Raw genomic sequence first — 23,617 nt, 5'->3', positions numbered from 1 at the left:
AAAGCACTGCATTATGCTCATTTTGGATTCAGACCAGACAAATGATAGGCCTTCCCTGAAAGAGGTGGTTCTGAAGGAACTGGTGGAATTAGTATCAACAAGGGCTACAAAGTTGAAGCTTGCTATTGGCAAAAACAGTAACTTAGAAAGTGGCAATTTATTCTCAGCTCTCAAGATCTGGCAATTTATTCTTGCCTGTCAGTATTTTTGCCAAGAGCTGCTCATGGTATACTGTGAACTCTGCCTCCTGAAGTCTCCTGCTTATATTTGTCTTTAAAGGACATCCTTTCTTCAAAACTCCAAGCTCTGCCCAGACATCTGTGGTGTGGCTGTTGAGGGCAGTGTAGAGAAATGGAGAGGGCCTTTTGGCAGGTGTCAGGAGAACGAGACTGTGTGACCTTGCATGAGTCACAGCCTCTCTCTGGCCTTTAGCTGCCAAAGGGCTGACTCTTCAGGTCTCTTTTAGCTTTAACATGCTACAATTCTAATCTCTTCTCTCCTGGGACAATCTTGGTAAAGACACTAAATCCTAGTATGGAAGATTTTGTGATTTTACAACAAAACACATTTAATCATACTGAGCATTATTTCAACAACTGCTCAGAAAGGTAAAAAGTCAGACATATTAGGTGAAGGATCATGACGGAAACGGCTGATGTGATTTCAGAGCCTACAATTTGAAATTTGTAAGAACTCTGGAACCCGACATTTGGCCTAAAATTGGCAAATCACATTGCAAAATTATTTTTAGTGACAACCATGTTCACTACCTGGTAAAAGGGAAGAGTCAAGAGTTTGGGGCTAGACTCTACAAGAAAAGGAAAGCCCAGTAGGGCAAGGTTAACTCTATGTAATTTTTGACCAGTATTTGGCCAATATTGCAGTTCATCACTTTTTTTTTTTTTTTTCTCGAGATGGAGTCTTGCTCTGTTGCTTAGGCTGGAGTGCAGTGGCGTGATCTCGGCTCACTGCAACCTCTGCCTCCCGGGTTCAAGCCATTCTCCTGCCTCAGCCTCCCGAGTAGCAGGGACTACAGGTGTGCCCCACCATGCCCAGCTATTTTTTGTATTTTTAGTAGAGTCAGGGTTTCACCATGATGGCCAGGCTGGTCTCAAACTCCTGACGTCAAGTGATCTGCCCACCTTGGCCTCCCAAGGTGCTGGGATTATAGGCGTGAGCCAACGCACCTGGCCTTGGTTGATCGTTTTGGACCTTTTCATGGCATTAGCAATTTCTCCCCAATGACTAGGAACAATGACTAGGAACAATGACTCTGTCCCCACATTATTCTGGAAAACTAAACTTTTCACTTTCAGAAAAGACATGTAATTTGTCAGAAAAGCACTCTTTCTCTTTAATAATTGTGCTGCTATTTTCTCAGTACTTTATCAGTGCCTAGCCTGCTGCTGGGTTTAAACTGCCATTAAAAATTACAATAAACAATGATAACAGGTTCCCCCCGCCCCACTTTTTAGGTATTAAATCATTTTCCTTTGCACACTTCTCATTTTTTTCTGTAGCATGCCCAACTTCCACCAAACTTAGGTGGGTGATTTTACACGGCTACATAAAGCTGACTTTTGGGAAATCCATGAATCAGAATGATCTGGGTTTCCTAAAAAGGAAACATCTTAAAACACAGGCTGGATTAATTGGTAGACTTCTAAATTTACCAAGCACATGTCTTAACATAAATTTAGTGCTGATAATGAGGTACACTGGCATTGTTTAGAATTAAATGTTCTTTCTTCAGGATAAAATAGAGCAGCATGGCTAGTCTGCTCTGTTTTCTGGGCTTGGCTCAGATCCAGCATTTACTCCTAGCAAAGATAAAGTGTAATACAAATACTTTATTATTAGGAAGAGAAACACTCACTTTCTATCTCATCTCTCCCCACCTGGCCTAATGAAGTAGATCAAATTTAAGCCTGTATTCTTGAACTGAGAGTAAAAGAATGAACTAAGTCATTTGATTAGACATCTTGATAATGATGGAAAAAGAATAAAAATTACAATTTTTTTTTTTTTTTTTTGAGACGGAGTCTTGCACCATTGCCCAGGCTGGAGTGCAGTGGCAGGATCTTGGCTCACTGCAAGCTCTGCCTCCTGGGTTCACGCCATTCTCCTGTACCAGCCTCCCGGGTAGCTGGGACTACAGGCACCCGCCACCACACCTGGCTAATTTTTTGTACTTTCAGTAGAGACGGGGTTTCACCTTGTTAGCCAGGATGGTCTCGATCTCCTGACCTCATGATCCGCCCGCCTCGGCCTCCCAAAGTGCTGGGATTACAGGCGTGAGCCACACCGCCCGGCCTAAAAATTACAATTCTAAGCTAGATGGAGAGACCTGAAAAGCATAAAGCCTAACCTAGGAGAATAATGTTCTGGATTGGCTATAGACAGCTATGACACCAGTGTTATTTGGAAAAACAGCATGATTTTTAGCTCTTAAGAGCTAAATTTAGACTTACCTCACTAGACAGTCAATGAAGTTCACAACATTTTCTCTGAGTACTTCAAATTTGGTTTGCTTCTTACTTCTTCTTAACTCCTTCATTTCCAATAAGGACTATGGATAAAAGAACATAGCTTTTCTGGTGATCCTGAGACAGAAAACCCCTCAGAGGGAGCTCTGTTGGTAAGTTCTATAGAAGCAGCTGATGCCCTTTCCATAAGACAGGATGTACACAGAAAGATCAAAATGGGTTTTGTTTATTCTTTTTATTTTTAAGGTCTGGCAAGAATCTCGCCTCAAAGGTGTTTTGCTTTATAATATACAAGTAAATTTTTGGGGAAAGAGGAAAAGGGCAGTTCACTTTACTACTAAATTACATGGCAGAGTGCTCACTATTCAGTCCATTAATTCATTTAAGAAAAGGACTTAACAGGATAAAGAAAAAAATCTTGCCTTTTTGCCATACTAACAGAATAGATTCCATGTGTTTTATTTTACTTAGACTGAAATTTTACTATACATTTATCATAATTTGGTATCACAGTACAAAGAAGGTTCTTCATTTTGACAATCAAGATCCTAAAGTTAGAACTATCTGAAAAAGAATATATTGGACATACTGTGGCTCAATTTCCGCTCTATACTTGAATATGCATTTTTAAAAATCAAGAAAAGTAACTAAAACGAATGAGTTAGGCTCTTTTAAATCTCTCAGTTTGATCAAACAGAAAAATACATCAGATAAATAATCAGATTTGTGCAGCCATGTTCCCATTTTCTCTTATTGCTAGCTAATTCTCTTTCTCTTGCTGAGCCCACAGGAATGGTTTCCACCTATGTTAGCTAGTAGGTTCCAGAATGTGTGTATGTAGAGTAATGATGGCAATGGGACTAACAGGATGTTCAACTTAGAAGTGAGTTAAAAGTCTGCTTTGTTCCTGGTTGTGGTTTAAAAATGAAAACAAAAACATCCAGGCAGAGCTAATCTAGAGGACAAACTGAAAAAAGGGAGTGTCACAGGATGCAGCTGGAAGGGAGGAAAGTAACCTGACCTTCTGAAGATGATAGAGGTCTGTCTTCTGAAGCCCCTTTGGCTGTGACCCAGAAGCATCTTCTTCCTCTTTGGTTTCTGCTTTTAATACAAAACCAATAGACATCAATGAGGGTAAATTCAAGTCAAGAGAACAAACATTTCTACTACTCCAAAGGAAGTAAAAGTTTCACCTATATATATTTTTTTAATGTGGCAAGGGATCAAGATTCCATCTGATAAATGATTTCTTACAGAAGCTGAAGGCCAATAATACATAACCTGTGCTGTAGTGATGTCTTCAAAAAATCAGCTACTGAATTTTAAAAGTGTTACCACAATGAAAACAAAACAAAATACAACCTAACAAAACTCCCTCAAACCAACAGCAAAAAGTCTCAAAAAAAATTTTTTTTTTTTTCAGACAGAGTCTTGCTCTGTTGCTCAGGCTGGAGTGCAGTGGCGCCATCTTGGCTCACTGCAACCTCCTCCTCCCAGTTCAAGCGCTTCTCCTGCCTCAGCCTCCGGAGTAGCTGGGATTACAGGCGCCGGCCACCATGCCTGGCTAATTTTTGTATTTTTAGTAGAGAAGGGGTTTCGCCACGTTGGCCAGGCTGGTCTCAAACTGCTGATCTCAGGTGATCCACCCGCCTTGGCCTCCCAAAGTGCTAGGATTACAGGCGCGAGCCACCACGCCCAGCCAGTCTCAAATATTTTTGATGTTATACATAGCTTTTTAAAAAAATCATAAAAACTTAAAACTGTTTTCCTTTGATTATGTCAAGATTGTAAACAACAAAATTTGAGTATGAAGAGGGTAGTGTGTAAAAGTTTTGAAATAATCCACTAAAACATAAAGTGCATCATGGTTCTTTGGCAAAGGGAAAGAAAACCATAACTGCTTAAATGTACAGCTGTGCTCCTTCTAGAGAGCATAAGGCTCTCATATTCTTCTTCAAGTGCAGGTTGGGTTTTGTGAACTCCACACACATGGTTTGTTTGGCCGGAAACTATGACAGGAGGATGCAGCTGGAGAATACACACTGGCTTAAAGAATAAACTGCTTTTTAGCTATAAGTAATTTCTGGTTCAAAAAAGACATTACTAAAGGTTAAAATGTCTACTAGATTCTTTGTCCCATGTCATTAACATGTAGTCTGCTACATGTTAATAAACCTAATGTGCCTCTAAAATACATCTAATATGGGCTGAATGAAGTGCCTCATTCCTATAATCCCAGCACTTTGGGAGGCCACGGTGTGAGGATTACTTGAGACAAGGAGTTTGAGACCAGGCTGGGAAACATAGTGAGACACTGTCTCTACTCCAAAAAAAAAAAAAAAAAAATTAATTAGGCTGATGACGGGGCTTATGCCTGTAATCTCAACACTTTGGGAGGCTGAGGCAGGCAGATTGCTTGAACCCAGGAGTTTGAGACCAGCCTGAGCAACACGGCAAAACCCCATCCCTACAAAAATACAAAAAAATTAGCCAAGTGTGGTGGGACATGCCTGTAGTCCCAGCTACTTGGGAGGCTAAGATGGGAGGATCACTTGAGTCTGGGAGGTAGAGGCTGCAGTGAGCCCATCATGCTACTGCACTCCAGCCTGGACAACAGAGGGAGACTCTGTCTCCAAAAAAAAAAAAAAAAAAAAAATTCAGCTGGATACTGTGGCCCTTTTCTGTAGTCCTAGCTACTCAGGAGGTGGAGGCAGGAGTATTACTTGAGCCCAGGAGTTCTGAGGTAACTGTGAGCTATGACTGCACAACTGCACTTAAGTCTGGACAACACAGCAAGATCCTGTCTCAAAAAAAATCTGATATGACACTCTGTCCTACTTAACTCTTCCCAACTGTAATTTTAAACCCAAACTGTAATATGTAATAAATGTTAAGGAACAGAGATAGCATATAGCCAAATATTTCTACTCATCCAACGTGGGGAGTTTTAATTTCAGTTTATTATTAATAATGAGTCACTTTTGAAAATCAGGAAATAACAGACATTTCTTCAAGACAGTGGTTTTGCTTTAATTTGTAAAATTCTTTATTCTTTAGGCTACTAATCATCTTAATCTTCAACCTTCCCATTTCAAAAGCTGCATTCCTTTATTTAGTTCTAGCATATCACACAATTTGTTTACTAGCTCATATTATATTAACTCTAATTAAAAATGTATCTAGATTACCTCCAGTTAATGGTGTCCAGCAAAAAAAGAAGAAAAAATTATATGTGCAGTTTATTTTTACAGCAATCTTCATAAGTCCCAGTTTGTAAAAGATTGAAATTTACACGGTATTTACCTTCTAGTTTTCTAAGCCTTTTACCCTATTTATGTACTTAAGGGTGGCCCCTTGCTGATCCAGTGATCACTACTAGGGCATTTATATTGTAGGTCAGCGACAGAAAAACAATGAACTAGTGGTTAAGAGAGATGGGCTCTGGTCTGAGTGCTACCACTAGCTAGCTGTGTGATCTCAAACAAGCTGCCGTCTTTTCCTAGACTTTAGTTTCTGGTTATATAGCTGAACTCAATGATCTTAATAATACCAACATCCAGCCCTTAAAAGTTTTTGTGTTCTGAAAAGTAGTTGAGCTCATGCTGCAGTGGCAAGAGCAATGCCCACACATAACATGAAAGAAAATCCCTTAGTGCCTGTTGATGACTTCCTCACTCTGGCTGCTCAGGCCACTCTAGTCAGGCAAACATTCTCTTTCATCTTCCATGACTGAGCACTCATCAGGTGCCTCACATTGCAGCTATGGAGAGATATGGAAAGATTTTTGCAAAAGCAGTTTCCTAAAGCCAAAAGATTTTTAAGACAAGCACTTGCCAAACATAAAAAAAGGATTAAAACAGACATTTTAAATAAGATATTTTCAACATGTCATGTCCAAGTCTATGTGATTATATATGAAAAAACTACCTTTTCCCCCAAAACTCCATTAAAAAATTGCCCTAAATTTGGGAAAAGTAAAAGGTACACACCAATATTTTTTATTGTTGTTATTGTTCTACTAAAAGAATACCATACTTTGGTGCTAGAAACAGAGCAAGAAGAGCCCATGAAAAGCTAGTATTTAGGGAACAGAACATGGCTACCTATATACAATCAGACACCCTAAGCGTTCAGGATATATAAATGATCACGTGGAGGTCAAGCAAAAGAGAGAAACTGTAACCCTCCAACAATGAAGAGTGCCAGGCTGCCTCAGTTAATTTAGGACTGAAAGATTCCAGCTTTTGTAAATCCGATTAAAGTAAGCCTCATGCAGATTTTGGTAATCAACATACCAATGAGCCTCAATGCTGTGAAAGCATTTCATAGCTATTAATTATTCAAGCTTACAAATGATTTATGCAGTGCTTTGGAAATCTATAAAGAACTTGATGAAATGCTTAAGAAAAAACCTCTAAAAAGAGTTCTTAATTATGACACCCTGCTACTCTTTCCAATCTTTTCGATTTCTTTTTGTTGACTTTTTAAAGACAAGTCCCCTAAACTGTCAATCTGGAGAAAGAATTTCTTTTTCTGCCCATTTGATGCTCTTCATTGTTTAAACCAAATCTAGAAGAGAAACATTTGGCCTATTTGTGATTGTTAAAACGTGATACTATGAGGCTTGGCATACTGACTGATCATGAACTACTTTAAGTCTTTATCTCTAAGCACATCGGAAGGTGGGGTTTTCCATGCCATTTTAGTTAAATGACTGTCATGGCCAATAGAATTGGGAGGATATTACACTCTTACCATCCAGGCTCTGAAACTGGGCCAGGAACTCCTCTATTCTCTTAGCTGTGCTGCCAAGGTGGTTTTCACAGTAAGACTTAAAAACCTTGAAACATTTCTCAAGGATGGTCATGAGTTCATCCTTTGCCAACATCCTAGAACAGAACAGAGTCAGTGACAGGAAATGTAATATAACTAGAAAATTAACACTTAAAAAACATTTTATTTAATATACATATTAAATGTTTCTGCTCAGAAGATAAAAGAAATTCTTCATTAGTAGCTATCAACATTTTTTGGAGAGATTTTCCTCCATATATGTGACATTCAGAAGAATTCCTGAAGGGTTCTCATGATAAAGTTTAGCTTAGAAAATTTACAAAGGTCTGGATTCATAGTGTGGCTCTAACACTATGTTTGTAATATAGAACAAGGTTACTATACATCTCTGATCCTTGGTTCGTTGTCTGTAAAATGGAAATAATAACTTGCTTATTTCACAGGTTAGATGGAGACTTAAAAATTAAATGACAAGAAGAACTGGAAGACTCCAGCACAGTGCTTACCACACAGTAGGCATTTAATGATAGCTTTCTTTTCTTTTGATCTAAATGTACATATGAAATAAGAAATGTCTACAGAAGATATGATGTGCTAAATGTAAACTTGTTTGAAAGAACAAAAATATTACACTCATTTCTCTAATTATCACCATTTAAACTATTTTTACATCTCCTCTGGGCTTTATAAACATCAGTCAGTAAACCCACTGAACTTTAAATGAAGTAGGCAATTCTAATTGTTATTTATAGCACAGGCAGAGTGGCTGAGTAGCTCATTCACAGCTATAGAAGAAATCTTTGTTAGAAATGGAGAGAAAATACAGATATTCTGAAGTTAGGATCTTGTTCTTGGAGTTTACAGGACTTCTCCACTAAGATCATACTCAGTAACGGCATCAAAAGGAATCAGACCAATATTAGGAATTTTTAAGCAGTGGCATTACACAAATATTCAAATTATTCTCAGCAAATGCATCTAAGTCATTAAAACTATGATGATTAAAAGTTCTAATATTTCCAGGTGCGGTGGCTCACACCTGTAATCCCAGCACTTTGGGAGGCCGAGGCGCGCAGATCACAAGGTCAGGAGATCGAGACCATTCTGGCTAACATGGTGAAACCTCGTCTCTACTAAAATTACAAAAAATTAGCTGGGCGTAGTGGCGGGCGCCTGCAGTCCCAGCTACTTGAGAGGCTGAGGCAGGAGAATCGCTGGAACTGGGGAGTCAGAGGTTGCAGTGAGCTGAGATCACGCCACTGCACTCCAGCCTGGGCGACAGAGTGAGACTCAGTCTCAAAAAAAAAAAAGTTCTAATATTAACCACGATGTAACAGACAAATCCAGAATGTGGGCATTTTGAAATACAACTAATTCACTTATGTTTGACATCTTTCATAATAAAAAAATGAGAAGAAATACTAATATTGCTAACTTGGGAGAAAAAAACAAAGCTAAATAGACTATGATTACTGAGAAATTGAACCGGTTACTTGAACTAAAATTTAAACCCCAACAACAACAACAAAAAGACAACCACTAAATATGGAAATTGTTAAGGGTAGACCAAATAGTAAATTTCCACAGAGTTTTTTTAAAAGTATAAAACTTTATCTTCCTCTTTCTACAATAATTATCTAAGATACAATCTTTATCTGTGAAAGGCAGCTAATTGGTCCAGGAAAAATACGCCAAGACATTTCATACTTGATTACATTTGAGATTTAAAATTTGTGGCTTTCTATTGCCCAGATAGAGTTATGAGAAGAAAGTTAAACTCTGAAATTGAGGCAATAATCAATAGCTTACCAACCAAAAAAAGTCCAGGACCAGACGGATTCACAGCCGAATTCTACCAGAGGTACAAGGAGGAACTGGTACCATTCCTTCTGAAACTATTCCAATCAATAGAAAAAGAGGGAATCCTCCCTAACTCATTTTATGAGGCCAGTATCATCCTGATACCAAAGCCAGGCAGAGACACAACCAAAAAAGAGAATTTTAGACCAATATCCTTGATGAACATTGATGCAAAAATCCTCAATAAAATACTGGCAAACCGAATCCAGCAGCGCATCAAAAAGTTTATCCACCATGATCAAGTGGGCTTCATCCCTGGGATGCAAGGCTGGTTCAACATACGCAAATCAATAAATGTAATCCAGCATATAAACAGAACCAAAGACAAAAACCACATGATTATCTCAATAGATGCAGAAAAGGCCTTTGACAAAATTCAACAACCCTTCATGCTAAAAACTCTCAATAAATTAGGTATTGATGGGATGTATCTCGAAATAATAAGAGCTATCTATGACAAACCCACAGCCAATATCATACTGAATGGGCAAAAACCTGGAAGCATTCCCTTTGAAAACTGGCACAAGACAGAGATGCCCTCTCTCACCACTCCTATTCAACATAGTGTTGGAAGTTCTGGCCAGGGCAATCAGGCAGGAGAAGGAAATAAAGGGTATTCAATTAGGAAAAGAGGAAGTCAAATTGTCCCTGTTTGCAGATGACATGATTGTATATCTAGAAAACCCCATCGTCTCAGCCCAAAATCTCCTTAAGCTGATAAGCAACTTCAGCAAAGTCTCAGGATACAAAATCAATGTACAAAAATCACAAGGATTCTTATACACCAATAACAGACAAGCAGAGAGCCAAATCATGAGTGAACTCCCATTCACAATTGCTTCAAAGAGAATAAAAAACCTAGGAATCCAACTTACAAGGGATGTGAAGGACCTCTTCAAGGAGAACTACAAACCACTGCTCAGTGAAATAAAAGAGGATACAAACAAATGGAAGAACATTCCATGCTCATGGGTAGGAAGAATCAATATCGTGAAAATGTCCATACTGCCCAAGGTAATTTATAGATTCAATGCCATCCCCATCAAGCTACCAATGACTTTCTTCACAGAATTGGAAAAAAGTACTTTAAAGTTCATATGGAACCAAAAAAGAGCCCGCATCACCAAGTCAATCCTAAGCCAAAAGAACAAAGCTAGAGGCATCATGCTACCTGACTTCAAACTATACTACAAGGCTATAGTAACCAAACAGCATGGTACTGGTACCAAAACAGAGACATAGATCAATGGAACAGAACAGAGCCCTCAGAAATAATGCTGCATATCTACAACTATCTGATCTTTGACAAACGTGACAAAAACAAGAAATGGGGAAAGGATTCCCTATTTAATAAATGGTGCTGGGAAAACTGGCTAGCCATATGTAGAAAGCTGAAACTGGATCCCTTCCTTACACCTTATACAAAAACTAATTCAAGATGGAATAAAGACTTACATGTTAGACCTAAAACCATAAAAACCCTAGAAGAAAACCTAGGCGATACCATTCAGGACATAGGCACGGGCAAGGACTTCATGTCTAAAACACCAAAAGCAATGGCAACAAAAGCCAAAATTGACAAATAGGATCTTTTTTTTTTTTCTGAGACGGAGTCTCGCTCTGTCACCCAGGCTGGAGTGCAGTGGCGTGATCTCGGCTCACTGCAAGCTCCGCCTCCTGGGCTCACGCCATTCTCCTGCCTCAGCCTCTCCGAGTAGCTGGGACTACAGGTGCCCGCCACCACGCCCGGCTAATTTTTTGTATTTTTAGTAGAGACGGGGTTTCACCGTGGTCTCGATCTCCTGACCTCGTGATCCACCCGCCTCGGCCTCCCAAAGTGCTGGGATTACAAGCGTGAGCCACCGCGCCCGGCGACAAATAGGATCTAATTAAACTAAAGAGCTTCTACACAGCAAAAGAGACTACCATCAGAGTGAATAGGCATCCTACAGAATGGGAGAAAAATTTTGCAACCTACTCATCTGACAAAGGGCTAATATCCAGAATCTACAATGAACTCAAACAAATTTACAAGAAAAAAACAAACAACCCCATCAAAAAGTGGGCAAAGGATATGAACAGACACTTTTCAAAAGAAGACATTTATGTAGCCAAAAAACATATGAAAAAATGCTCATCATCACTGGCCATCAGAGAAACGCAAATCAAAACCACAATGAGATACCATCTCACACCAGTTAGAATGGCCATCATTAAAAAGTCAGGAAACAACAGGTGCTGGAGAGGATGTGGAGAAATAGGAACACTTTTACACTGTTGGTGGGACTGTAAACTAGTTCAACCATTGTGGAAGTCAGTGTGGCAATTCCTCAGGGATCTAGAATTAGAAATACCATTTGACCCAGCCATCCCATTACTGGGTATATACCCAAAGGATTATAAATCATGCTGCTGTAAAGACACATGCACACGTATGTTTATTGTGGCACTATTCACAATAGCAAAGACTTGGAACCAACCCAAATGTCCAACAATGGTAGACTGGATTAAGAAAATGTGGCACATATACACCATGGAATACTATGCAGCCATAAAAAATGATGAGTTCATGTCCTTTGTAGGGACATGGATGAAACTGGAAACCATCATTCTCAGCAAACTATCGCAAGGATAAAAAACCAAACACCGTATGTTCTCACTCGTAGGTGGGAATTGAACAATGAGAACACATGGACACAGGAAGGGGAACATCACACACTGGGGACTGTTGTGGGGTGGGGGGAGGGGGGAGGTGGGAGGGATAGCATTAGGAGATATACCTAATGCTAAATGACGAGTTAATGGGTGCAGCACACCAACATGGCACATGTATAGATATGTAACAAACCCGCACGTTGTGCACATGTACCCTAAAACTTAAAGTATAATAATAATAAAATTAAAAAAAAAGTCAGATACACTTGAACAATCTGTTAAATCTGACCTTTAGGCCTATTCAAGCAGACAAGATTAGCATTTCTGGTGTCCAAGGAATCACCGGCACTGACTTGCTTGGAGGGGAAAGGCGGGTGAGGTACTGCTGGCAGAAGATCTAACCCAAGTTAGCAGCACGTGAAGGATTAGCTTCCCAGGATAGGGGCAGCAACAGCTCTTGTCCACTTTGAGCTCCAAATAACTGAATATCAAGGAAGGCCAAACCTAGCCTATTATCCAGGAGACCAAAAAAGAGGGCATTATTTCATATAACTTTGGAAGCAAACTTCGTTAGTCATAACTCTTAATGTGTCATTTGATTGGAGAAGGTACTCAGATGTAAACTGCCAGGGATTCAAATAGTTATTAGTCCTCTTATTCGTTTTTTTTTTTTGAGATGGAGTTTTGCTCTTGTTGCTCAGGTTACAGTGCAATGGCGTGATCTCGGCTCACTGCAACCTCTGCCTCCCAAGTTCAAGTGATTCTCCTGCCTCAACCTCCCGAGTAGCTGTGATTACGGGCATGCACCACCATGCCCAGCTAATTTTGTAGTTTTAGTAGAGGCAGGGTTTCACCATGTTGGTCAGGCTAGTCTCGAACTCCTGACCTCAGGTGATCCGCCCACCTCGGCCTCCCAAAGTGCTGGGATTATAGGTGTGAGCCACCGTGCCGGTCTAGTCCTCTTATTCTTAGCCAAAGATTATGTTTTGCTCCCAGAGCAGAAAGATCTTACACTTTCTCAAGTATTCTCTAGTTTAATGTAAAATGACAAGACTTGAGGTAAGGCTGATTAGAAATAATAACCAACCCCAATAAAGTCATTATTTAAAATTTTTTTTCCAGTAAAATTATACACACACAGAATCAATGCTGCCTGCTATCATCACTATTATTCAGCATCATTCTGGAGTCTAGATGCTACAATAAATTAAGAAAAAGAAATGGTATAAATGTTAAGAAGGAGGATGAAATTAATCATTTCATATGATGTGACTGTAAAGTTAGAAAATCTAAGAACTGTAAATAAAATAGAGAGTGTAAAAGAGCTGGGCGTGGTGGCTCATGCCTGTAATCCCAGCACTTTGGGAGGCCGATGGGAAGATCACTTGAGCCCAGATGTTTGAGACCAGCCTGGGCAACAAAGTGAGACCCTCATTTCCACAAAAAATAGAAAAAATTAGCTCAGCCTGGTGGTGCACGCTTGTAGTCCCAGCTACTCAGGAGGCTGAAGTAGGAAGACTGCTTGAGCCTGGGAGGTCAAGGCTGCAGTGAGCCGTGATCATGCCATTGCACTCCAGCATGGGTAACAGAGACCCTCTCTCAAAAAAAAAAAAAAGAGAGAGTGTAAAAAAGTGAGTGAATGAAAGATATATATGCATTCATATATACATATCCACATAATGTAATCAATACCTTATATTAAACTACATAATGAAAAAAAGCCCACGTTCAAAATGGTAACAAAACCTACTGAATACACAATATACATTATAATACATGTGTACAACCTATATTAAAAAAGAAAGCCCTGAATAAATGAATAGACATTTTAACACTCACTATTGTAAAGATACAGATCTTTCCAAATTAATCTATATTCTTAACAGTTTGAAACAAAATTACACAGGGTAAATTTTATTTTTATTTTTATTTATTTATTTATTTTTTTGAGACAGAGTCTCGCTCTGTCGCCCAGGCTGGAGTGCAGTGGTGCAATCTCGGCTTACTGCAAGCTCTGCCTCCCGGGTTCACGCCATTCTCCTGCCTCAGCCTCTCTGAGTAGCTGGGAGTGCAGGCGCCCGCCACCACGCCTGGCTAATTTTTTGTATTTTTAGTAGAGACGGGGTTTCACCGTGGTCTCGATCTCCTGACCTCGTGATCCACCCGCCTCGGCCTCCCAAAGTGCTGAGATTACAAGGGTTATTTTTATTTTTTTTTGAGATGGGGTTTTGCTCTTGTTGCCCAGGCTGCAGTGCAATGGTGTGATCTCGGCTCACTGCAAGCTCTGCCTCCTGGGTTCAAACGGTTCTCCTGTCTCAGCCTCCCGAGTAGCTGTGATTACAGGCATGCATCACCACACCCGGCTAATTTTGTATTTTTAGTAGAGACGGTTTCTCCATGCTGGTCAGGCTGGTCTCGAACTCCTAACCTCGGGTGATCTGCCTGCCTCGGCCTCTCAAAGTGCTGGGATTACAGGTGTGAGCCATGGCGCCTGGCCATAAATTTTAAAAACTAATAAAATTATTCTAAAATGTATCTGGAATAATTGTTCTAAAAAACAGGAACAACATGTGTACACTTGAGTGTGTATGGTAGGGCTGTAAATATATTAAACAGTGCTAAGCTACAGTGATTAAAATTGATGGTACTTGGGAATAGACAGGTCAACAGAAGGCAATGAGTTCAGAAAGAGATCTAGGTGTTTGTTATGTCACAGGGATAGCATTTCAAATCAGTGGGGGAAAAGATATTGGGTATCAGAATTAACTATTTTAAAAAAACAGGTCACTATCTCGCCTTAAACACAAAAATGCATTTCAGATAGAATAAAAATGTAAGTACGGTCTGGGAGCAGGGAAAAAGAACTAGCTCATCAACCATAAAATACTAGAAGAAAACCAAGAAAGATATTTAAGCCTGATAATATCCAGCAGCAGCAAGAGTATAGGGAAATATACACTGGTGCGTGGTTGATGTGAGTGTACACTGTACAACAATGTTTGTATTTTAGACTCAATATGTTTACAGCTACCTTTGTTTTGTGGAAATAGTTATACAAATATACAGACTTTCCACTGCTCATGATTATTGTTTGTAATAGTGAAGAATTAGAAACAATCTAAATATATATCAAAAAAGGGTCTGATTAAATAAAAAGCACTTTAAAAACATGATATTATATAGTGATGAGAAACAACGAGGTAGGGCAATAGGTAATACTAATGATGACAGCTAACATTTATATCCACATGTGTATCAAGTGTGGTTTGATACAATACAATGTAAATACTATTATTATTCCCATGTTAGAGATGAGAAAACAAAGGCACAGAGAACTTAAGTAAACTTGTCCAGAATACAATAGCTGGTAATTGGCAAAGCTGGGATTTGAGCCTAGACAGATTAGCTTGACATTCATGCTCTTACCGAGCATGCTATATTGCATCTCAAAACATGGCATCTGTGGTAGAATATTAGGCACAAACCAAAATAACCACCACAACAAAAACAAAACAAACACAAAAAAAACAAAAAATGCAAGTGTGGAACACCATATATAGTATTATTTAATATACATTTGTGTGTGGAAAAAAATCTGAAGTGCAAAGAGCTAACAGTGGATGACTGGTTTTCGAAATTATATAATACAACGGGTAATATCAGAAAAATACTTATTTTTTCACTTAGATTATTAGAATGACTACAGCAAACACTTTTTTTTTGGTTTGGTTTGGTTTTGTTTTTGAGGCGGAGTATTGCTCTGTTGCCAGGCTGGAGTGCAGTGGGGCAGTCTCTGCTCACTACAACCTCTGCCTCCCGGGTTCAGGCAATTCTCGTCCTTTAGCTTCCCGAGTAGCTGGGACTACAGGTGCACACCACCATGCCTGGCTAATTTTTTGTATTTTTAATAGAGAGGGGGTTTCACCATATTGGCCAGGCTGGTCTTGAACTCCTGACCTCAAGTGATCTGCCTGCCTCGGCCTCCTAATGTGATGGGATTACAGGCATGAGCCACTGTGGCCATCAAAGCACTTTGGATAAACCAAACCTAACTGAAGAAGATGACTTGAAAACAACTACAAAATATTTAGCTTATTCCAAAAAAGTGTGTTTATATATAGCACCTCGAATAAAAAATTAAGGATTGAGTCTAGCTATCAGACAAGCATTTTTCAAACTGGGTTTCAACTCCTTTGTCAGTCATGAACCAATCATTCAAGAGATATTTATTGAATGCACACTACATACTAGGCACTGTTCTGGGCATTTGAGGTAAACCTTATTGAATGAAAAATCACCGTCGTCATGGAACTTACATTCTAGTGGGAGAGCTGGGAGAAGCATAGACACTAAACACTATGTATCTATATCATATATACGATATATGCGTTAAAAATTGATAAATGTTATGGAAAAATATTGAACAGAGTAAGTGGAGAGCCATGGGAGGTGGAAGCTTTCAATGTTTAAATGGTTAGGGCCTCATTGAAAAGATGACATTTAATCAAGTACGTAAAGGAGGAAAGGAAGTTAGCCATACAAATATCCAGAAGAGCTTTTCCTGGCAGACAGAACAACGGGTGCAAAGGTTCCATAGTGGGCATATCTGGAATATTCAAGAAAACAAGGAGGCCAAGATGTCTGAAATGGACAGAGAAAATGAGCAGTAATCAGAGAGAGGCCACGTGGGGAGAGCAGGGGGGCAGTCACGCAGTGTCACTGTATACGGCTTTTACTCTGAGTGAAATGGGGAGTTAATGCAGGGTTTTGAGCAAAGGAGTAACATTATCTGAAATATTTTAAAAGGACTATTCTGACTGCTACTTTGAGAAGAACCTGTAGGGGAGCAGAAAAACCAGAAAGGAGGCTACTGCAATAATCCAGGTGAGCAATGACGATGACTTGGACTATGGTGGTACAAGCGAAGGAAGGTGGCAAGAAGAGGTCTGATTCTGGATAAATTATGAAGGCAGAGCCCAGGCTTTTGGTTTGAAAAATCAGAATGATAAAGAGACAGTAGGAAAATGATAGATTTCAGGGGAAGATCAAGAGTTCAGTTTTGGGTATGTTAACTTTGAGGTGTGTATTGGATATCTAAGTGGAGGTATTAAATAGGACATAAATGGACATAACAGCCTGGCACTCGGAGAGAGGTATAGGCTTATGATTAAGCCCTGGGGCACTGTAATGTTAAGATGTCAGAGAGAAGAGAAAGCACTAAAGGAGAATGTGAAGGAGCATGCACTGAGGTAAGAGAAAAACCAAGAAAGTCCTAAAAGTCCATTAAGAAAGGAGTGATGAACTGTTGTCAAATGCTGCTAACAGGTTAATGCTAGATTTAGGAACATGGAGGTCACTGGTGACTTTGATCAAACTGGTTGTGATCTGGAGCACAAACCTAATTGTAATCAGTTAAAGAGAGAATGGGAGAAGAATTAGAGACAGTGAGACAATGCTTTCCAATTTTGGTGCATTCCAACTAACATTTTGTTTTAAAATAAAGAGAATAAAATTGTAAAGAAAATAGCAGAACTAAAAAATTTGAAAGCCACCATGTGAGATTAAAGAGAAATAACAAAAAATGTCTAAGATAGGTCACATTAATGCCACAAAAGAGCGATTTATCTTTATCCAACTTGATTAAGAAATAATTGCTTCGCAACTGGCTGGGCACGGTGGCTCACGCTTGTAATCCCAGCACTTTGGGAGGCTGAGGCGGGTGGATCACGAGGTCAGGAGATCGAGACCAGCCTGGCTGACACAGTGAAACCCCATCTCTACTAAAAATACAAAAAATTAGCTGGGCTTGGTGGCAGGCGCCTGTAGTCCCAGCTACTCAGGAGGCTAAGGCAGGAGAATGGCATGAACCTGGGAGGCGTAGCGTGCAGTGAGCTGAGATCACGTCACTGCACTCCAGCCTGGGCAACAGAGCAAGACTCTGCCTCAAAAAAAAAAAAAAAAAAAAAAAAGAAAAGAAATAATTATTTCACTATCAGGTAAATGGTCCAAAAAATGCCTGTGACACCTAATGTATTAAAAACTTTATAGGTAATCTGTCACAGGAGTTGAGAAAAACAATAAAGGCTTTATAGATTGTCATTTTTAAAAAAAGTTTTCTTAACTAAGACAGAAAGAGAATCATTAAGCAATCATTAAAAGCAATCATCCTGCAGGGCAATGGAGTATTCTGCTTCATCATACAGAAAGCCAATAATTTCTGGTTAAGTACTAATTATATAAATGTCTGATTATAAGAACAGGCTACAAGGAAAAACTGGCCAATCCATGGCTAATGAAAACACCTTTTGCCTGATGAGTTTCCAAATTCTAAACAAACATTACCATTACCAGCCAGTTTTGAAAAATACTCAGAACTCAAACTTGCAAATGTATATATATCAATGAAGACTGGAAGTTAAGGAAACGAAACAAAAAAGCATGCAAAAATAATAAAAAGCATGTAAAAAAATTAAAAAGCATGTAAAAATAAGAAATTGTCTTATTCGAAGACTAACACAACAAAGCAATTATGTAGGATGATAACAATGAAACAGAAACCAAAAGTATGTGTATCTCCTCCTAAGCCTTGATATTTCGTATTAGGTGCACTTCCTAGAGAAGCTGTCCAACCCCACAAATGGAGGTTAACTGTCCAGTCTACTGGTTCCTCAGCACCCTAGCCCTAACCCATCACAGCTCTTACTACTCTGTATTGTAGCTCTCTACTGTTCACGTCAATGATTTGACCAAAATTCTGTATTGGTAAGGACCAGGGTTATCTTTGTCATCCGATCAGTGGTTTCAAAAATGAAGCATTTAAAAAACACTTTTTTTTAATGGATGGGCAAAGCAATAACCGTGCAGTAATTAATAATTTCCTAACCTAATGCCTTAGTGAAGAATACTTTTTCTAAAGGGAACAGTTCTCAAACTGGTTCATCCCGGGAAGCACCTGGAAGTCATGATGTCCTTTGTGGGATGCCATGCTTTTTTGTGGAATACATCAAAAAGAATAAATTTAATTCATTACATGGTTAGAAGCAACTTGAGTAAGTTCAAATATACACATACTTTATTGATGCAATTCTTTTTTTTTTTTGGATAGAGTCTCGCTTTGTCACCCAGCCTAGAGTGCAGTGGCACAATCTCAGCTCACTGCAACCTCCACCTCCCAGGTTCAAGTGATTCTCCCACCTCAGTCTCCAGAGTAGCTGGAATTATAGGCACACGCCACCATGCGAGGCTAATTTTTGTATTTTTAGTAAAGACGGGGTTTTGCCATGTTAGCCAGGCTGGCTAACTCCTGCACCTCCACCTCAGCCTCCCTCGTAGCTACGACTACAGGCGTGTGCCACCATGCCCAGCTAATTTTTGTATTTTTAGTAGAGACAGGGTTTCACTATGTTGGCCAGGCTGGTCTCCTGAACTCAGGTGATCCTCCTGCCTCGGCCTCCCAAAGTGCTGGGATTACAGGCGTGAGCCACCATGCCTGGCCTATTGATGTAATTTTTAAAAGTACAGTCAGCCATCTGTATCTGTGGGTCCCACATTGGTGGATTCAATCAACCTTGGATTGAAAATATTTTGGGGGGTAGGAGCAGAGACTGTATAGAACATGTACAGACTTTTTTCTTGTCATTATTTTCTAAACAACACAATGTAACAACTATTTACATAGCATTTATATTGTATTAGGTATTACAAGTAAAGTAGAGATGATTTAACATATTTGGGAGGATGTGCACAGGTTATATGCAAACACTATATACCATTTCATATATGGAACTTATGGTGTCCTCTTAAAACCAATCCCCCACAGACAGTGATGGATGACTGTATAACCCTGAGTTCACAAGAAAGAAAGAAAAGAGCTGTCAAAGTTTGATGAGTTATTTCTGAGTTTTTAAAATTAATATTTCTTAGTTATCTGTTCATTTTGCTAGCAGAAAAGTGACAGTAGGCACTAAATGTTTAATAAAGAAAAACAAAATACAAATTCAGATCTTTTTTTCTGTTTACTGTGATAAAAACCATTAGCTCACTATTAGTGGAATACCTCAATCCAGTTTTCGAGCCAATTTGAGATCAGTTGCCTACAGCCATTCAGCTTCTCCACAAATAAAGACTTTTCCTTTGATGGCTTCATTGTTTTCCTCAAAAGTACCCCCGCCCCCCGCCTTTTTTTTTACTTCTCCCTTTATTTTCTAGAAGTATTTCTCAAAGTATAGTTCCTGGGCCATCTGTCTGAATGTGCCAGGGTGCTTGTTAAATGCTAATTCCTACTGAAACACCATACCAGCGTTCCCAACAGAAGCTCTGGGGAAAGAGCTGAAATGATTAATATCTCAGCTAATTCTTTGACCTCCTGATCGGCCTGCCTCCCAAAGTGCTGGGATTACAGGCATGAGCCACCTCGCTAGGCCATATCTCAGCTAATTCTTATGCATGTTGAAGCCTGGAAACCATTACACAAAAAAACAGTGACTCTCAATATCTTTTGTTTTAAAGAGAGCTTTAACAATTCTGCCCCAAGCCTGATTTCATCATCTGTAAGCCTACAGATAATTGCGAAGGCCCTGATGTGATGCAAATTTAGGATTGGCAATTCCTTTTCTAAAATAAAGAAATTATATCATATTATTTTATTTATTTCTATTTTTTATTTTTTATTTTATTTTTATTTTTTATTTATTTTTTTTGAGACAGAGTTTCGCTCTGTCGCCCAGGCTGGAGTGCAGTGGCGTGATCTCAGCTCACTGCAATCTCCGCCACCTGGGTTCATGCCATTCTCTTGCCTCAGCCTCCTGAGTAGCTGGGACTACAGGCATCCGCCACCACGCCCGGCTAATTTTTTGTATTTTTAGTAGAGACGAGTTTTCACTGTGTTAGCCAGGATGGTCTCGATCTCCTGACCTCGTGATCCGCCCGCCTCGGACTCCCAAAGTGCTGGGATTACAGGTATGAGCCACCACACCCGGCCATTTATTTCTTTATTTTTCATTTTATTTATTTATTTTTGGGTCGGAGTCTCGCTCTGTTGTCCAGGCTGGAGTGCAGTGGCGTGATCTTGGTTCACTGCAACCTCTGCCTCCCGTATTCAATCGATTCTCCTGCCTCAGCCTCCTGAGTAGCTGGGATTACAGGCATGCGCCACCATACACTAATTTTAGTATTTTTAGTAGAGACGGGGTTTCACCATGTTGGCCAGGCTGGTCTCGAACTCCTGACCTCAGGTGATCCACCCACCTCGGCCGCCCAAAGAGTTTGGATTACAGGCGTCAGCCACTATGCTCAGCCTATTTATTATTTTTTTTGAGACAGGGTTTCACTCTGTTGCCCAAGCTGGAGTGCAGTGGTACAATCACAGCTCACTGCAGCCTCAACCTCCTGGGCTGAAGTGATCTTCCTGCCTCAGCCTCCAAGTAGCTTGGACTATAGGCATGCACCAACATGCTCATATACTTTTTGTATTTTTTGTAGAGATGGGGTTTCTCCGTGTTGCCTAGGCCAGTCTTTAACTCCTGGGCTCAAGTGATCTGCCTGCCTTGGCCTCCCAAGTGCTCTAATTCATAGGTGTGAGCCACCATGCCCTGCCAGAAATTGTATTTTAATGATGCAGTTTCATAAAGCTCTTGGATGGATAAATCTACATCATCATAAATTAGATTATTAGGAAGCTTATTACAGATTGTGGAGCTGTGTCATTTTTCCTAGTAGATCTTTAAATATCACCTAAAGTTGATCTGCAAAGTAAGGAAATAATGCATTACTTAGAGTCCAAATTTCTAGTCTCTTTGAACTAAGCTGAAGGGATCAAATGTTAATATCATTATTCAGGTCATGTTTTTATTTTATTTTTTAACTCAATGAAAGCTGAGATGACCTGCTAATATATTACTGTTTAAGTCAAAAGCCTTACTCAAAAATTAGAATAATTCCTTTAGCCTAAGGTAAATTCCTCCAGCTATCAATCACCTTTGATTTGTAAGTCTGTTTCTTTGCAAGCTCATAAGGTTACACTTAGGATAAGCAGACTAGACACTGTGGCTCCTTTCATTTATGTCTGTGTCCTGTGCCAATATGGCTAGTGTCAGGATGGGGGAGGGGGGTATCTGAGTCCACAGAAGCTTGCTCTGCTAGTTTAAAATTTTGGATACACTCTGAACATGGACTACTGGCCACAAAACCATAAATTTCCTTTTATTACCACCTCTAAGTAACTGGAATAGGGTTGAAAGAGTTTCAGCTCTGTCAACTGTAGAAAAGTCAATGTTTCTGGCCTTGGTTTCCTTATTTGAAAGAAAATGGAATAACTGTAGATGAGTAATTCTCAATTGATGAGGTAGGGGACATAAATTCCCCTAAAAAGTGGGGTGCACTTTTCATTATCCCCAATCCAAGAATCCACTGCTACTGGTATGAGAGTGTAGTACTCTTCAGGTCTGGCTGATCCAACACGCTCCTTTAAGTTGAGGCTCTGATTTTTTTTTTTTTTTTTTTTTTTTTTTTTTTTTTTTCTGAGATGGAGTCTCGCTTGGTTGCCCAGGCTGGAGAGCAATGGCAAGGTCTCGGCTCACTGCAACCTCTGCCTTCCAGCTTCAAGTGATTCTCCTGCCTCAGCCTCCCAACTAGCTGGGATTAGAGGTGCTTGCCACCAAGCCTGGCTAATTTTTTGTATTTTTAGTAGAGACGGGGTTTCACCATGTTGGTCAGGCTGGTCTCGAACTCCTGATCTCCTGATCTTGTGATCTGCCCCTCCCTTGGCCTCCCAAAGCGCTGGGATTACAGGCGTGAGCCACCACACCACCCAGCTGGCTGTGATTTACAATAACCCCTAAAACCTTATTTATGCAAGGTTCTGTGAATTTTAAAAATATGAAAAATTACTGGCCTAGCATTTGATTTCTAGATGGGTGTTCAGAAATTCTCTCCAATAGAGGGGTGAAATTTTCCTCTTACAGTCTTTCACATCTGATAAGGAAAAACAGTTGTACTTACCTGGCTCACTGCTGGGTTAGCATCATTTGTTACTACTTTCTGTTCCCAAATGGCTTTTTAATGGAAACATATCCTTATATAATGACACAGGGTTGAGTGAAAAATTAACCTACTCATATATATCCCATATAGGGATGTGGTCTTCATACTCCAAGAGTTGACTAAGCAAGGAAAGGCAGAACATATGCAGAACCACTGAGCTCATGTCAAATTATAGCACATATTATAAATGCACATTTGCATGCTCCCCACACACATGAATGTCTGTTGCATACATTTAAAAAATGACTGTGATATAAAATTATATAGGTCTTTTTCCACTAATAAATATGTGACATAAACATTCTCCCACATTATTACAAAGTCACTGTAAATATGTTTTAAATGGTCACCAGATATCTCTTCAAGTAGATGACATATTGTTTGTTTTATTTTCCAGGTTTCAACAGTTTTATTGGGAGGTTTTGTTTTCTGTGAAATACACTAGAGGCTGAAGAAGGGGGGACACATTGCCTTTACAAGATCAGCGTTTTCCACCACTAAAGAAAAGGCATGAGGTGTGACATACTGGGGTTCGAATCTGCCTCCTGCTTTGCTCACATTTCTTTTTTTCTCTTTCTTTTATATGTATATTTTTGAGACGAAATCTCACTGTCATCCAGGCTGGAGTGAAGTGGTGCGATCTCAGCTCAGGGCAACCTTTGCCTCCCAGGCTCAAGTGATCCTCCCACCTCACCCTCCAAGGATGGGACCACAGATGTGCACCACCATGCCAGGCTAATTTTTTTTTTTTTTTTTTTGTATTTTTGGCAGAGAGGGGGTTT

The 23,617-nt window shown here is 39.7% G+C and overlaps 1 protein-coding gene across 3 annotated transcripts in view; it reads right to left on the bottom strand.

Annotated features, from left to right (window-relative positions):
• Positions 1-23,617, bottom strand: part of ORC3 (origin recognition complex subunit 3) — an 88,294-nt gene that overhangs the window by 6,641 nt on the left and 58,036 nt on the right. For 2 of the 3 annotated variants that reach the window (XM_032154890.2, XM_032154905.2), the window contains exons 14-16: positions 7,242-7,375; positions 3,508-3,587; positions 2,472-2,569 (exon numbers count right to left, since the gene is read on the bottom strand). In XM_032154890.2, the coding sequence (XP_032010781.1) occupies positions 2,472-2,569; positions 3,508-3,587; positions 7,242-7,375 (312 nt within the window). The remainder of the gene's footprint in view (positions 1-2,471; positions 2,570-3,507; positions 3,588-7,241; positions 7,376-23,617) is intronic. The other variant, XM_032154896.2, reaches the window with a different exon arrangement.

The sequence above is a fragment of the Hylobates moloch genome, unplaced genomic scaffold (assembly GCF_009828535.3).
Source record: "Hylobates moloch isolate HMO894 unplaced genomic scaffold, HMol_V3 SCAFFOLD_2, whole genome shotgun sequence".
NCBI lineage: Eukaryota > Metazoa > Chordata > Mammalia > Primates > Hylobatidae > Hylobates > Hylobates moloch.
This window is presented reverse-complemented; position numbering and strand designations above follow the sequence as displayed.